This window comes from Poecilia reticulata, linkage group LG11 (genome assembly GCF_000633615.1).
Source record: "Poecilia reticulata strain Guanapo linkage group LG11, Guppy_female_1.0+MT, whole genome shotgun sequence".
NCBI lineage: Eukaryota > Metazoa > Chordata > Actinopteri > Cyprinodontiformes > Poeciliidae > Poecilia > Poecilia reticulata.
In genome coordinates, this window is record NC_024341.1 from 5,214,460 (window position 1) to 5,230,383 (window position 15,924).

The window sequence follows — 15,924 nt, forward strand, 5'->3', positions numbered from 1 at the left end:
AGTGACAAACTGTGAACTGAAAACTTGCAGTTTATTGATTTGTTTACCTTAATGCAGTGGAAGACTGCCAAGTGATTATAGAGAAAAGCATGAACAATTTTCAACTTGGAATTGTTTCTTAAAATGTAAGTAAAACAAAAAAAAAAGTTCTTCTAAGATTGATGCCCCTCAGTTCATTCTCATATTCAGAGATCCCAATGTCATTTCCAACCAGAAACAAGCTTCTTGGGTAAATACAAATAACTTTAAAATTTATGTTAATAGTCAAAGAATGTGAAAAAAAACCTTAGGCATTTAATTAATACATTTTATTCCTGTACAAAGCCAGTTGATTAAAAAAAACGTTCATTAAGACGGTCATTCAACATGAATTTTCATTGCATCAGTGAGAAATATAGGCATACTACAATATGCAAAGGACATAAATAAATAGAATAAAATTTCTGATTATACACAGAAGAATATGTGTTGGCAAAGAAAGGCCAAAGCTACACAATAAACCCATGAAGGAAGTGAATAACAACTGAAAACAGTAATTACCTTGTTAAGGTTGAAGGTCTGATTTTCAGGTTAAACTGTCCTACTTTATGCATTTAACAAAAAAACGTAACTATACAATGTAACCAAAGCACATACATGTCACTTCTGCGGCCACAAATACTGATTAGGTGAACGAATGCTGCGTCATATACTGATTATGCCGAAAGACTCCACTACAGGTCGTTTGCAGCGTAACAGCAGATTATGCGTAGTGTTAACATGGGATGGTATTATTGCTTTGGTGCGCAGATGCAGCAGACTGAGCACAAGGAAGCAAGAACTGCGCATGAGAAAAGTGCAGAAGCGAGGACCACGCTTGTTCCCTTGTGCTCTCACTGTTGACTCTTGGTAAATCTTGGATTACGTTAAAGGAAGAAAAGTTTCTGCCCTTCCTTCTCTGCTGTGCTGAGATCAGATATTAGAAACCAAAGGGATCGTCCTTGCGTGCGCTGAAACAGTGGTGAGGGCTTCCGTCAGTGCTGTCCCAGTCAGGTTCGGTGAGCCAGTCTGGGGGCATCACCCCAATGTCCAAGACCTGGGGGTTAGTACGCGATGCTGCCAGTCTGAGTCAATGTAGGAAGAAACAAAGAGAAATGAAAATGAGTAAATACGTCTTTAAACCTGATAAGTGTCTGAAGTTGGGTTAAAATACTACATAGAGCTACACCAGTCAATCGGCCAGATTTTAGAGTTGAACAAATGTCCATAGATTCAATAAATAGGATGTTCTGTTATAAATATAGATAAGTGCTGGATAAGTATTCTCTGTTTTATTCAAAACTGCTATCAATATCAAAAAACATGCAGCATATTTTTCTGTTTTGTGTTTTAGTTTTGAGAAAAAACCAATTTGAATTGAAGCCAGCTGGTTCCACTGGTGCATCACTAGGACTAAAGTGTAATCACTCTGTGTCACATAAAGATGCCAGAAAGAGTGTCTTTCTGAAATTATATTTCATTTAGATGAGCAAACCTAATCAAATGATCCAATTCATTCTCACTTTAAAAAAATATATATATATTTTTTTTTTAAAAAGTAACACCCTCCCATACTCTAAGCCATAAACTCTAAAGGGTTTATGGTTTAAAAGTCACTGGGTCTATTCTCGTTATAAAGCGGTCCCATTACTTCATTCATTACTACATTTTTCAAGAGTCTTTTGCTGCATTTTCTGTTTGTTGAAGTGGAAGTTCAGACCTCTTGAATGGGTTTCAAGAGGAAACTCTAATAGAAACTAATAGAGTTTTCCATTAGTTGGAAAAGCAGCTAATAGAAAACTCTCTTAGCATCGTCAGTTTAAATTAGCAAACTGGAACTAAAAGTTAAGGGAAGGTCTGAGTAAAGTCACGACAAAAGTCAAACTGATGTCATATTTATGTCTAATGGGTTTTTTTCCCCAGTCAATAATCAATAGTGGGCACACTTCCAGTGGTCTGCTAATAGCAGCACTAACTCTTTGTTTAGTGCTTTTGCGTTATTGCTAACTTTGAACACATTTTGAACACCTAGCTTTGCCTAAATATATTTTTCCCTATAAATTATAAAGCGCTAATATACTTGGCTGTTTTGTAAACTTTCAGTTGAATAAATTGTGATATAATTTGGCCCTATAGAGGGCAATATAAGACATATCACTGACACATGGTGGGTGTCAACATGGATCAAATTAGCACTTTAACATAAGCTTCTACTAATTACTATGCTGATGTAGCATTTTAGTGTTAGCTTATGATTAGCTCTTTAGAGTCAGGACAACTAACTTTTTAGTCATCACTGCCCATCACTAGCAGTACTGATTATTGTTGGGTACAGGTTGCTTGACTTGTTTTTCTATGAATCCATCTCAGCTACTCGCCACTAGGGGGCACTCGCAAACAAACATTCAGCTTATGGGAAACAACTAAGGACAACAGGAAGATGCTAAGACTGTTATCTACAAGTTAGATACTAACTGCACACACTCTACCACCACAAGCCATACTTTATAGTGAAGATAATGTCAGGATATCTAGATTAGCTTTAAAAAAAAATTTTAAATGGAACTTTTATTTAAAAATTAACACGTTTTATATTTTGGAACAAATGATCTCTAGAAACCCAGCCTGTTTTCTACATCCAGATGAATACAGTCCTGAAGAATTATAAAGTCAAACATTTTACTTTTCCAGAGTCGCCAAAATTATTGGAACTCTGGCTGACCACATTATGGGGACATAAGTTGATTAGTGTAAATATTTATAGCAGCTGAGAAGTAGCTGTGGGATACAAGAGAAACGGCTTGTTGCCAAAGGATGTGGAGGGTTTTGCTTGTATGACTTTGATGCTCGTTAGACATTCAGTAACTGGACTTTAAATAAATCAGGTTAAGATAAGTTGATTTACCGTAACCTGGATTTATTCCTGGTTTATGTTGGTGTTCTATGAAGCTATCTCAAAAAATGAGTAACAGCTATTTCCAAAACGAGGTCTAGAGCTTTCAAAGAAAAATTGGTTAAAATGACATCAATTGGTTATTTCTGCTGCATGAGGCCATTTGATGAATAGACCTCGGAGGTGAGTCATATCTTTTCAGGAACATTTCGTGATTTCTCGTGAATGGGAGGCGGAAACGCTCAAATTGATGAGAACATGATGCCTCCTTTTAGTTTCCACTTCATTTGTTCTGATTTGGGAGACCTGGACTGGCTGCAGACATCCACTTACTGTGTAGAATAATAATGTTACAAAAGATTATATAGGAAACATTCAGGTTGCCTGAACCCTGATATAAAATTATTTCCCACTGCTCCACTTTTAGACCAGCCACTCAAACACAGGAAGTGTTTAACAATAAAGTTCCTGCTTCTCAAGTCGGTTCACACAATGACCATACGATATGCAGTTACATGTTAAAAGCACAAATTGCTTTTAACATGTGCTAACAGCGGGATTTTGTGCGATATGACTAGTTCTGTTCTGACGAGTTCTGACGGCAGAACTGGATGTTATTTAGGCTCATCACAGTGAATGCACACTACACTTATTAGATTTTTATTTGAAAAATGAATCATTTTTTTCATTCCACATTTATGAGATAATTTGTGTTGATATATCAAACAAAATCTTCATAAATATTTTGGTCGTAATGTGACACAACTTGATAAGAGACTTAAAGTCATCTGTCTCGTTTGAAGTATGTGGATAATTTACCCACCAGAACAGCAATGAAAGATTACAGAAGCTACTGCAAACTACTGACACACATTACTGACCTATAAACAGTTTTATTGGCTTTGGTAGTGATTAAATGAAATGGATTCCGGTTAGGTTAGTGATTAAGACTACTCATGGTTGACTGCGATGCTTAACTTTACCTGGAAATGAACCATAGCTATCCAGAGCACAACTGGAGACACAAACACACAGCAGATTGAGCAAAATTACCCGTTTTGTTCCCAATTTGTAGAGAAATCACAGATTTGGAGGCTGCAGTACATAGAAATCACCAGTGGGTGGCGCCGTGATGCCAAGCAGGATGAACGAAAACCCTGATTTGACAGGCTGAATTTGCAACAGGAATCAACACGGGTTAATTGTGGATGAATAAAAATGCTCATAGTTTATATCCCACCTGGAAAAGGCTTCATCCAAACTGTCTTCCATTTCCTGGAAGAAAGAAAAAAAGGATATCAATGATCAAGATTATGTCCAGTTTGTGATAGTTTCTATAAAAGCAGCAACTTCCCTAAGAAATCTCACATTTTCTTAAGCTTTGAAATAGCAAATATTTGATAACTTGTTCAGTCTGTGAAACAGAAACAAGTCAGAGAAGATCGTACCGAGGCAGGATTGTTGTTGGTCTGTGAGGGCCTGTCTGTATCCAGCTGATCGCCGCCTGTATTCCCACTACTCTCCACCAACACCTTTACACCATCCTCTAAGTCCAAAAGGATTTCTGTGGCTGCATCTAAATGAATGGAAAATAAGAGACTGTTGTCATGTATTCAAATGTTTTAACATCTGTTGTTTAATGTGCCTCACTACTGTTTTGTATTTTGTCTGTTTGGTGTAAAATTTACAGCTAATCTATCAGGATACTTTTATTAGTATCCAATGATTGGACCAGTTGTTTTGTGCTCTGTATGCAGCCTTAGACTACCCTAACTCTGCAGGTGTTGATGCTCAATTCGACATGACTGTTCAGACTGCAGATAATTAGAAAACTACATAATTACGTAGTAACTGATTGACTAGGCCTGTTTAGACTGACATGAGAAAGGTGGATCGCATTTGGGCAACCAAGGAAAAAATTATTTAGAAAATAAATCCACTCCATACATGTTGATATGAAAGAATCTTCATCACTGCAGACAGAGCGCATGCATAGTGTAGCACTTTATTAAGAAATGTTATCATTAGAACTAAAATAACAAAAATATTTGTTCGCATAAAAAACGTAACATTGGCATCAATGGATTCTTCTAAGTCACCAGGAAGAAAATGAAAGCTACTTGGTTTTGTACCTTAATCAATGTGCAACACTGTGCCTATATTGTGTATGGTGTAAAATTTATTTCCAGATGCTCTAACATTTTAAATAAGAGAGTGACAGAAGATTCGACTTCACTGAGATTATGTCCCAGTACTCTTTCTCACCTGTTCCTTTCAGACTCCCCAGACTGTTGGACCTTTCTGACTGGGAACTGCTGCTTCCCTCTCCCGCAGAACCAGACTTAACTCTCACACCTTTCTCTACAAAAAAACAAAACACCTCACATAAAAACCCTCCGGACCTACAGCCGTTATCAACCTCAAGATGCATTTAGGGGAAAAGAGAGAAGAAAGTTGCCTCACCTTCCTTTGCCACCTGCCAGAGCTCAAAGGCTACTGTGAAGGCCTGGGCCACTGTCAGGGCTACTGCCTGCGCCTGGAGTAAACACAAGAGAGGAGCAGAGCTAATGACGCCCTGTGACAGGAAACCCTAACAGAATATGGCAGCACACATTTTATTCAGTGAAATCAACAGATTGATGAACCTTGATTTACTTAACTGAAGAGGGGAAAAGGACCAGAAGTACACATTGAACCAAATATAAGAAAAAAAAAGTATTAGTTTGAATTCACGCTGAAGTTTGTGTATCAACATAAAGTACATCAATATAAATATGATTTCATAGTTCTATATTTTCAAGAAATTTGCAAAGAACTCGGTGAAAAATTTCAATGCAATTTGGAATAAGACTGACATAACAAAATGTGGAAAAAGTGAAGTGGTGTTAATGCTTTCCAGACACACTGCATCTGATTAATAGTCAGTTTTCCTTTCATATAAGAAGTCAAAGGAAAAGTTTCCTCTGAGAACAGAGTCATAGCTAAGCCCAAAATGATTGTTTCCACTGGTATTTTGACAATTATTGATGAGCTCAAGGTGTGTGATATTGGAAGGTCTCTTTGCCATTACCCTAATCTTTAGCACAGATTCAACTGCGAACTCCACCAGATTCTTACATTCAAAAGAAACATGCTGGTAAAATTAAAAGATTACTTTATTCTTAAATCTGCTAGGTTTATAATTAAGTATCAAGTAACTTGTATTCGTTTGATATATACAATCAAACAGTTGTTTTAATCACAAGTTTTATCAGCACTTGGGAGGGCAGTAGAACTACTCATGTAAAGCAGGAGGGAGGTTTTCCTGAGAAATTAGTCACTCTTCGGTCAGCCATGTATGTCTGTCCACTGGTCTTGTAGTTTGGACAAAAGGAGAAGCTGGAAATGATCCATCATGTCATCCAAGGGACAAACATTAACAGAAGAAAGCAGTGATGAAGTCATTTCCTGGAATTCAGTTCACATCTTCTGCCTTGTAAATATGTTGTGACTGGTTGATACCGTCTTCTTCACAGAGTTACAGATCACATGAACTTGTTAAGTGGTTTGTGGTAAATGTTAAGTTGATTGGAGGATGTCAGATGTTTTCACTTGCCATAGTATACGGATGTTAATAAAATTGGGTTATCTAGGCATTAGGTGTTCCTCTGGGTGCATATCTCGCACCCCTTTTTTCATTCTTCACACTTTAACCAAATCTTAAAGAAGGCCAAGATGTTAATAAAATGCAACTTCTTTACAACATGTTTTAGTTTTTAATTAGAATATTGTCACCTTCCTAAAATGATGGCCCAAGTTATTTTTGCTAAAAGTGATTTTGTTTTTGTTTTGGTTCTTTTTGCCTAAACCATCATTTGGCAAAGAAGAGGTGGTATTTTTTATTTGTTTGTTTGTTCTTGTATTTTTTTTTTTTTTTGGCAAAATTCACTGTAGAATTTATTACAGGAATCTTAATAAAGTAAAATGAAAACAGAAACACAGAACCTACCACTTTTCTCTTGGAGCAGAGGTAAGCGTGGCACTCCAGGGTCCCATTGAGGGTGTTCTGAGCGATGTAAGCAAACACTTTGTCATGCAGCTTGTCCACTGTACAGTAGGATATCCTGCAGGCCAAGAGGAATGGATGGTTTAGGTCTAACAGATTTTCTGAACCTGCGCTCCATCGCTGCTTCGTTATCACACCTGTATATAGAGACGCTTTCCAGGAGTTTATTGGTAGATCTGTCCAGCACCACGATCCCTTGAGGGGAAACCTTCAGGGCAACTTTCTGGGGCTTCTTCCCACTGGCTTTAGTCTGTGCAGCACAAACACAAATTTTAGATTTTAATAGCATTTAGAATTTTATACACAGATCAACAAGCAAATGGTGTTTCTACAATGTCGCATGACCATCATGCATCTATTTGTAGTCAGCTCTGATTGTCCAGAGGAAAATGAAGATAAGAAAAGCTTAGCCATCTTCAGTATTTTGGAAACAAGCATTAAGCGTCTATCCACCTGAGCCCAACCGATTCACTGATGCATCCTGAACCTACTCTGAACTATGTCCAAAATGACTTTAATGCATTTTATTCTTTCAAACTGTTTTTTTTTTTAAAGAAAATATATATTTTAATCTAATATCAGGCTAACTGAACTCACTAAACTGCCCTTAGGTCTGACTGTGTGTATGCATTGCGTTTTATGTGACAGGGCCAGAAATCTGTTGATTAGGTAAAGGGATGCGGAATTCAAATGCACACCACACTTTTCAGACTTTTAGATGCAAGAAGAAAATTGAAAATTATTTTTCTTTGACTTCACAATTACCCACTACTTTGGACTTCTAACATAACAGTTCAATAAAGTACATTATTATTCATCAATATCATGCTGCAGAGTATGAATATTATAACGCCAACAATTTCTATGAGACAAGCACATAAGCAACGATGAGTAAGATGAGAGTTTAAATCCCCTAAAAAGAAAAGCTGGAGCTCTTTTACACCGACCGTAGCAACGATCCTCTTCACAGCGGCCGCCGACAGCTCCTCTCCCTTGGGTTGATCCACAAGTGTCATGCCTAGGTGCCGGAGGTTAAAGGTCATCCCCTCTAAAATGGTCTCCCGAGTATCTGTCCAGTTCTCTGGAAGCTCTACAACGGAAAAGGGTTGCTGTGTTGCATTTATTTTTTAATCTAAAATTGTCAAACCAAAGTACAGTTTTTAGAATGATCTCCTTTAATGTTACTGTATAAAAATACAGTTTTTTCTTTAAGCCGCTGCATGTTGGAGGAAATGTAAAAAACAAGTCGAAAACAGAGTATCTGGGTAAAAGGTTCTGTGGATGCTAAGTAAATATTTCATCTCCCAAAAAAAAAAAAGAAACCCAGATAACTTACATTTACAGAGGTGACCTGGACTTTGACAGTCTGTGATAAGAGGAAATTGTCTTTTTGTCTGAGAGTATGATAGGGTTTTTTGTTGTTGTTGTTTTTATCCTTTGGCACCACAGGCCTTTATTGGACAACAATACGACACAAATGGGGCAAAGTAACCGAAGACAAGAGTTGAACTCGGTACATCTGCTCTAACCACTGCAGCACGCAACGCCCCAACATGACCGGTAGGGGTTAAAAAAAATAAAATGGTGTGTTTGGTAGTTATGAAATTAAAACTGGATGAGCTGAAAGGACGGCGTGTGCCTTCATGTGGTTTCTTATCAGGCTGTGCGTGGTGCCTGGTGGCCCTGACCCCGTGTGTCTGTTTACAGAGATTTCCTTGCAGTCGGCGAAGTGGGGGAAAGGGTGGGAGGTGTTAGTGAAGATGAGATCCTTACCTCAAAATTCATCCTACCAGAGGTTTTCTTTATCTCCTGCAGGATGCAGGGCATACCACACATTCGTGCAGTCACATGTTTTAACTCAAGATTTATAGCAAGAGTCAGTAACCAGATATGTTCCACTAAACCCCGGCTTAAAGTGACAAGCTGACTGATCAATGCCCCGAGTCACAGAGTCAACCTGCTTTCAGACGGACCTTAATACTTGTTTTTTTAACCTTATCTCTCATTTTTCTGTCTTCCAAGGGAGAAGCAATACCTTGCGAGTAATTACAGATGTTATTTTCCCTCCCTCACAGCAGCCGCTGTCTGGTTTCCAAGAACCTGTTTTACACTTTTTTGGGAAACCTCTACAGCACACCAACAGATCAGGTACCAGGCTCCACTCAACCTGAGAATGTGGACGAATCTGGGTTCAAAGGTCAGCTGCGAGAACCACACGTGAGGGGAGACAGCTGTGTTCACGTGCTGAACCCTTACCATTAATAAAGGACAAGTAATCCCCACTATATGAAACTTTAATATCGCCTCAGCTACTGTGTTGAAATAATGTTTATTCTTTTGAAATATGTTGTTCAAGCCAAATCCATGATGATATCTCCACTAGTTTTAACAGCTTTTCTGATCTCAGATTTAGTCTCTTAATATTTCACCTTCCAGTATGTCTTGTAACATTTTAGAGAATCTGTTACATGAAGTTGCCACAACCTAAACTCTTTTTTATTTTTATTTAATATGAGAACCAACGAGAACTTTCTGATTGGCTCTGCTACCTTGTGAAAGAAGATGGTGTGTTAAATTGTAATTGTTACGTTTTTTAGGGAAGGAACCTAAAGATTTGATACTAGTACCTTAAACATGCAACAATTTTAGATAGACTAGTTTAAAGACAAACGTCTTCTTCAGTTTGATGGTCGAAGAGCGTCTGAGCGAGACAGATTACTTTTTGGGGTATCAGACAAATGATCAACTCTCTTAAAACATCTTAGTTTGACCTTTCAAACTGCTCTTGATCACGTTTCTCAGTATCTTGGAAGTCTTTCAAACTTTCTTTAAGTCTAGATACTTTGTTATTTACGTTCTGTTTGGTACTTCGTTTTTAGAAGAATGTTTTTTTTTATTTGCCTCTTTACCCCATCGTTTAAATCATTTAGGCATAAAGAGGCTCCAAAACTCAAGGGACAAACCAGTGTTGTGTCTTCAAGTTTGACCAATGAAAAAATATTTTAAACACCAACAAGCTATTTCCAAATCAGTTAATGGATGAGTAATCTTTCGGGTTTTGTGTAAGGTTTCTGCTTATTTTGTCTGTTCCTTTAAGATATGAATGTCATAAATGGTTCACCTATCTTTTCAGGCCAGACACGTTTTTTTTTTTTGTTTTTTAGTTCTCCACCTTCTTTAGCATGACAAATGCAGCCATGACTGGGTGCAAAAAATGTTAGAAAAGCAGGCAAAGGTTCACAGAATAACACTAAAAGACCTCCAGAAAGCATAGAGGACAGATGAAGAATATCTGGAGCATGTTCCAGGAATTCCAGAGTAAAAAATATGTAGCAGTGGTTTAAAACTTTTCCACAGTGTGTATCCTTGATAATAAAAGGTGGAAGTCTGAAACAAGAAGAGTCGATAATATTTTCCCCCATGAGGAAACACTCCAATGTTGGGTCAATGGCAGATGAGAGACACCACCAGAGACCTTTCTGCCTTCAACATTAGAGTCCTGACTTGTTGCTCAGACAAAAGTCTCTTTTTTTAATTCTCTTTTGTAATTTTCTCACAAAGTTATCACTTTACATCTAAATGTAAGAGGAATTCAAGCCAAGCTGTTCGTGTCCAACGATTTGATCAGATGTTAACAAGTGGAATCTGGAGTGAACAGAAAGGTATTCAGAACAACATGCAGTGTTCAGCTGGATGGAGGGTCTCTGTTCAACACTATGACAACAATGTTGCTGATCCAATAAGTTCCGATCGACGGGGCACACACTTTCCGGCTCCTGTGTGTGTCTATGCTAAACACAGCATCACCAAGGAGACCACCAATGAGGGTCCTACAACTTTGGACCTCTCCTGGTCTTTGTTTTTGGGAAGGCATTGAAGGGGGTTGGTGGAAAGCCAGTCGCCTGCTGTCATCTCACTTCTCTCTAAACTGTAGCAACTTTCACAAAACACTTAAAATCTGATATTTGATATCTTCTGAACAACTCTGTGATTTCTGACAAAAACCTAAATGAGTTGGCAAGAGCAAGAGCAAGAGCGGTTGAACATAACCCAGCCGTCTTGCATCTCAGGGTGATCACGTGTTACTAATCACACTGGTTGTCTTAATAAAGGTTTAGCTTGCTTTCCAGCCCTTTAAAACCAAAGGGTTCCTCCAGTCTTTACTGTTTGTGGTGACAGCGATTACATAGTGTTAGTCTTTTGCGTTTCCACCGAGGTTTTTATGAAGGCCCTGTATTTGTACCATCATCTCCAGAAGTTCTACAGTCATCCTCAGAACAGAACCAACCTTCTTTATCAGATTGTTGAGCCTTTTTAGGTGCCTTGACTCATAGTACAGCATGCCCTGTCTTTTGTTGTAGATGTTTTCACTGTTGCATCTCTTGTCCAGTCTGTTGTCCAGATGAACGCCAAGGTATTTCTATTCCTCAACCACACTCACTTCTTCTTCTATGATGGAAATAAGGTTTGAGCTAACCACATTTCTCCTGAAATCCACAATCATCTCCTTTATTTTGTTAAAATTCAAGATGATAGTTTCCACATAAGGCCACAAAGCGGTCCACCAGCTCTCTGTACTCAGCTTCTTAACCATCTCAGATACACCCAACAACTGCAAAGCCACTTGAGCATTCCTATAGATGACAGAAGTCGGAACTCTCAAGTGTTCAGAGTGAAAAGTAATGGTGCGAGTACAGTCCCCTGTGGTGCTCCTGTGCTGCCCACCACCTGGTCAGACACCCAGTCCTTCAGTCTTACAAACTGCGGTCTGTTTGCCAGCTGAGTATTGATCCAGGCAATTGTTGAGGCCTCTAATTCTGTCTTCATGGGTTTTTGACAAAGTAAATCAAATCAAATATTTGCTTTATATCACTACTTCACACTCACTCCACGTTAACATTTTAACCCTTTACAGTTCGTAGTGGTTACGAGCCAGGTGGATTACCATACCATACCAACTTTATTTATAAAGCACCTTAAAACAACCACAGTTGATAAAGTGCTGTACATTAAAACACACCATAACAACAAAAAAATAAAAACTCTTACAGTTTAAAAACAAAAACATACAATTTAAAACTAGATCCATCTGGAGTTGAAAGCCAAGTAAAATAGATGGGTTTTAAGACGAATTTCAAAAGTGGACAGTGAAGGGGCCTCTCTAACCTGCAAAGGCAAGTCGTTCCATAACTTAGGGCCCATGACAGAGAAAGCCCTGTCCCCTCTGAGCTTCCTCCTGGATCTCAGTACCTCCAAGAGCAGCTGATCTGCTGACCTGAGAGACCGATAAGGTATGTATGGGTGAAGAAGCTCAGAGAGGTAAGCCGGGGCAAGATTATGCAGTGATTTAAAAACAAACATAAGAATTTTAAAATGAATCCTAAAATATACAGGCAGCCAGTGAAGTGAGGCCAGGACAGGGGTCACATGCTCCCTCTTTCGAGTTCCTGTCAAAAGTCGTGCAGCAGCATCTGAACCAGCTGCAGACGTGAGAGCAGCGACTGACTGACTCCCAGATAAAGTGCGTTACAGTAATCCAGTCGAGTTGAAATAAGGGTTTGGATCATTGTTTCAAAATGTTGCCTGGAAAGAAAAGATTTCACTGATGCCAATCGCCTTAAATGATGAAAGCTGGACTTAACCACGGCTCTGATTTGGCTGTCCAATTTAAAATCACTGTCCACCTTAAAACCAAGATCTGTAATAACAAGTTTAAAATATACCTCCAAGAGTCCCAGGTCAACAGAGGAGGACTCACAGGAGCCACTGGGTCCAAACACCATCACCTCTGTTTTGTTTTCATTAAAATTTAAAAAGTTCAAGGCCAACCAAGCTTTAATATCACCTAGACATGCCAGGAGATGTTTGATGGAGTGGACATCCTACTGCTTCATGGGCAAATAAATCTGACAATCATCAGCGTAACAATGAAACAAAATCCCATGTTGAAGGGGGTTGGTGGATATTACAGATATATTATTCGTGGAATGTAATGACCCAGGTGGATCATGTAAACAGATGATCTGAAAGGGACTTTTTATAAAGGTCTGACAAATGCATCAAAAACAACAACAAAAAAGACAATGCTACCAGGTCTCTTTTGCACTCAGAGCGCAGAAATCCAGCTGTGACGTTTGCGAATCCGATTACTGGAAGAAAGCCTCCAAGTTATTTGGAGAATAACTTATCTAACATCCTCTACAGTGTATGTGGCGTGTGACGTTGCATTCTGTCTGCTTTCTATAGATATTCAAGTCAACATTCCAGGTCATTCCTGAGTGGAGTGAGGGCCGCAGCCAACTGTGACTGGTGAGAGGGTCGGGATAACTCGTTCAGTTTGGCAGGTGTCTCCACAAAGCAGAAGGTGCAGGATAAGCTGCCGCTGAAATCTTTCTCTGGAAAACTGGAAGGCTGATCCAGACAAGTCACAGTAAGACCTGGATGTTCGGATGGATGATATGGATCAGCGCCGGTGAGGAATGCCTGCCCCGCAGTCAGGGGAACACCTGTTAGTCTACACTACAATACTCCATTTTTCCTACAAGTAGGTCAGAGCCTGCATTTCCATGAACCTGCTAATTCCATGGGTAATCAGTGCCTGAAGGGGTAAGAAGTTCATTTACAGCAAAAAGGCAAACAAACAAGCTCATTCAGAGAAATCCGACTCCTTTTCAAATGGTCACAGTTAAATTATAACTTAATGGAGCGCTCCATCCAACAGCTGATGTGCTGCTGGGCAAGACTGTGTTTACTTTGAACAAAAAAAAAAGACATTTAAGACACTGTCACTTGACCCAATATAGTCATACCATCTGCTCTAATTATTATTTGCAGAGATTTGCTTTCCTGGTTTTTAAACCAGCTCAGCCTGAAATTGAGCCATTGTTTTTACAAAGAAAACAAGAGCAACAAAATTTGACTTTGACAAAAAAAAATTTATATCAAACTGACAACTTTCATGAGAATTAAATCAAACTGAAACATAAAATAAGTGATTACATAAATATTCACCCCTGTTAAGTCAGTTTTAGTCTATTAGCATTAGCAGGTAGGTTGCAAACTAATAATGACAATATATAGTTGTCATTATTTTGTAGAAATCCGTTTTCCCTTTAACATTTGTTGTTTTTGTCAAAAAAGCCACATTTTGTTGATCATGATTGATTTGGAATAAAAAGCGTAAAACATCCAGGGGGGTGATAAATACTGTTTATAGGCACTGTAAATGGAGCTGCGACCCTGACCTCTGACCTCCTGCTGGTACTGAGGTGGAAAGAATAAGGTCGTTTGAAGGAATGAGATCATCAACAATTCCCCAAATGCCACCGCTGTGAGGAAATCAACAACACAATGAAGCGTCATTGTATCCTGGCCACATCACAAAAGCCTTGAGAAACTTTTGGTGTGAAAATCCTAAAGTCCCACCACTGAGAAAAAAAAAAAAGATTTTAAACTAATGCGTTTTGCATGCCAAATACGAACTAAAAGTGTTTTTAATTGGTGTTTTATATGACAGGTGAACACAAAACTGTGAAATAAAGGGAGAGTGATTGAAGGTTTCTCTGTCTGTGCTGAAACACAGTATTCCCAAAACACGATGCTGTCACTGCCATTTATCACCATGGTGATGTGAAACAGTTATTTTGCATGTTGGCAAAAAAAAAAGAAGCTCTATTTTGGTCTTAAAACAAGGCAAAACGTCTTTGCTGGGTTCCTCACGGAGCCTTTATAAAATAACTGGTTTATACTGGGATTAAATCACACACAGGTGGCCTCTATTAGCTAGTCAGGCAACGTATGGCTACCACAGAAAAAAAGGGAGATTTATTCGATTATTTATTTGATTCAAACCGTGTATCCTTTCCCTTCCACTTCCGATTGGTTTATCACAAAAACGAAAAACAAAAAATACTTTCGCTGCAAAGTTGCTTAAAATAGAAATGGCATATTTATCTTGAACCTCACAATAGTCTACTCAAATGACGTTACTTAAAAAATATACGCATTACTTTTTTATTGACAGACATAAAGTTACAAGAACGGTATAAATACTAAACTGACTGTTTTTGACCTCAGATAATAAATAAAGTGCGCCAGTAAGTAAACGTTGAAGTTGCCATGGTAAATACTGAACTATTTTAGCATTCCGTCTCCGTTTCTGTCTTCAGCTACTTTTACGACTGTCTGTCTTACTTCTGTGTCTGCCGGAGGTCCACGACTGCTTCGCCTTGCTCGGGCTCCGGATAATGGCTCTCCCAGCCGACCTGAGTGCATCCATGTCGGTGCTCTGAAGTGCAGAGAGTCGGTGAAGTTTTTGCCGCGAGGATTCCACGGGAAATGTTGTTGCCCTGACTGGAGATGAGGGGCGGGGGGAGTTAAAGAGATGGACTGGTGGTGCTTTCGAGTGCAATTGGAGACAACGGTTGTCTTGCTCTCGAGATAGTTCAAGAAAATAAAAAGTCTGAATTAAAATGATATAGTTTCAAATAACTGTCGACATATTTCATATTTCATGGTTCGAGTAGCTGCAGGCAAGCGTAAAATAATCTACTAATAGTATTTTTTAAAACTAAAAAGATTAAATGATTGTTTAGAACACGCCGACAGTCAGGTTAATACGCTGTCCCAACTACAGGCAGCGAAATAGATATATCCGAACAACACCTGAAGGCCGCGTTGCACAACGGAAGTTTTTCTGATTTTTTTTTTTCCAAAAATACTTGGAAGCTAGGAATGTGGTTTTGGGAGGCGACATTTAAGAATAACAAATGAAAAATAATTAAAGCTTAGTTACTAAGGAACTCAAAACAAAAATGTTTCCCGCTATTCTAGATAGGCTATGTTTATATATTTTAAAGTATTGACAGATTTTATTTATGGATAGAAGTTAACATTTAATGAGTTCACTTTTTTTTAAGCAAATGCATCACTTTTATACAGCGAGTATAAAAGTGCTGCTTCCTCTTCA

The 15,924-nt window shown here is 38.6% G+C and overlaps 1 protein-coding gene across 2 annotated transcripts; it reads right to left on the minus strand.

Moving 5' to 3' along the window:
- Positions 1 to 286: 286 nt before the first annotated feature.
- On the minus strand, positions 287 to 15,350 carry ldlrap1a (low density lipoprotein receptor adaptor protein 1a). Of its 2 annotated transcripts, XM_017307307.1 has the most exons (10): positions 15,150 to 15,350; positions 7,904 to 8,046; positions 7,094 to 7,206; positions 6,900 to 7,014; positions 5,375 to 5,447; positions 5,177 to 5,272; positions 4,360 to 4,487; positions 4,152 to 4,186; positions 3,895 to 3,926; positions 963 to 1,103 (listed from the first exon to the last, which is right to left on the minus strand). In XM_017307307.1, exons 1-10 carry the CDS (start codon positions 15,232 to 15,234, stop codon positions 1,057 to 1,059), a joined length of 867 nt encoding a protein of 288 aa, XP_017162796.1. In that variant the 5' UTR covers positions 15,235 to 15,350; the 3' UTR covers positions 963 to 1,056. The 2 variants fall into 2 exon arrangements, with proteins under 2 accessions (XP_008419631.1, XP_017162796.1); XM_008421409.2 differs by lacking the exon at positions 3,895 to 3,926 and having other exon boundaries at positions 287 to 1,103; positions 15,150 to 15,348.
- Positions 15,351 to 15,924: the final 574 nt, after the last annotated feature.

Coding starts and splice junctions, on each gene's coding strand:
- ldlrap1a (XM_008421409.2), bottom strand. CDS start 15,234: ATGGATGCACTCAGGTCGGCTGGGAGAGCCATTATCCGGAGCCCGAGC. Junction 7,207..7,903: donor TGAAGAGGATCGTTGCTACG/GTCGGTGTAAAA, acceptor TGTGCTGCACAG/ACTAAAGCCAGTGGGAAGAA. Junction 7,015..7,093: donor GAAAGCGTCTCTATATACAG/GTGTGATAACGA, acceptor CTTGGCCTGCAG/GATATCCTACTGTACAGTGG.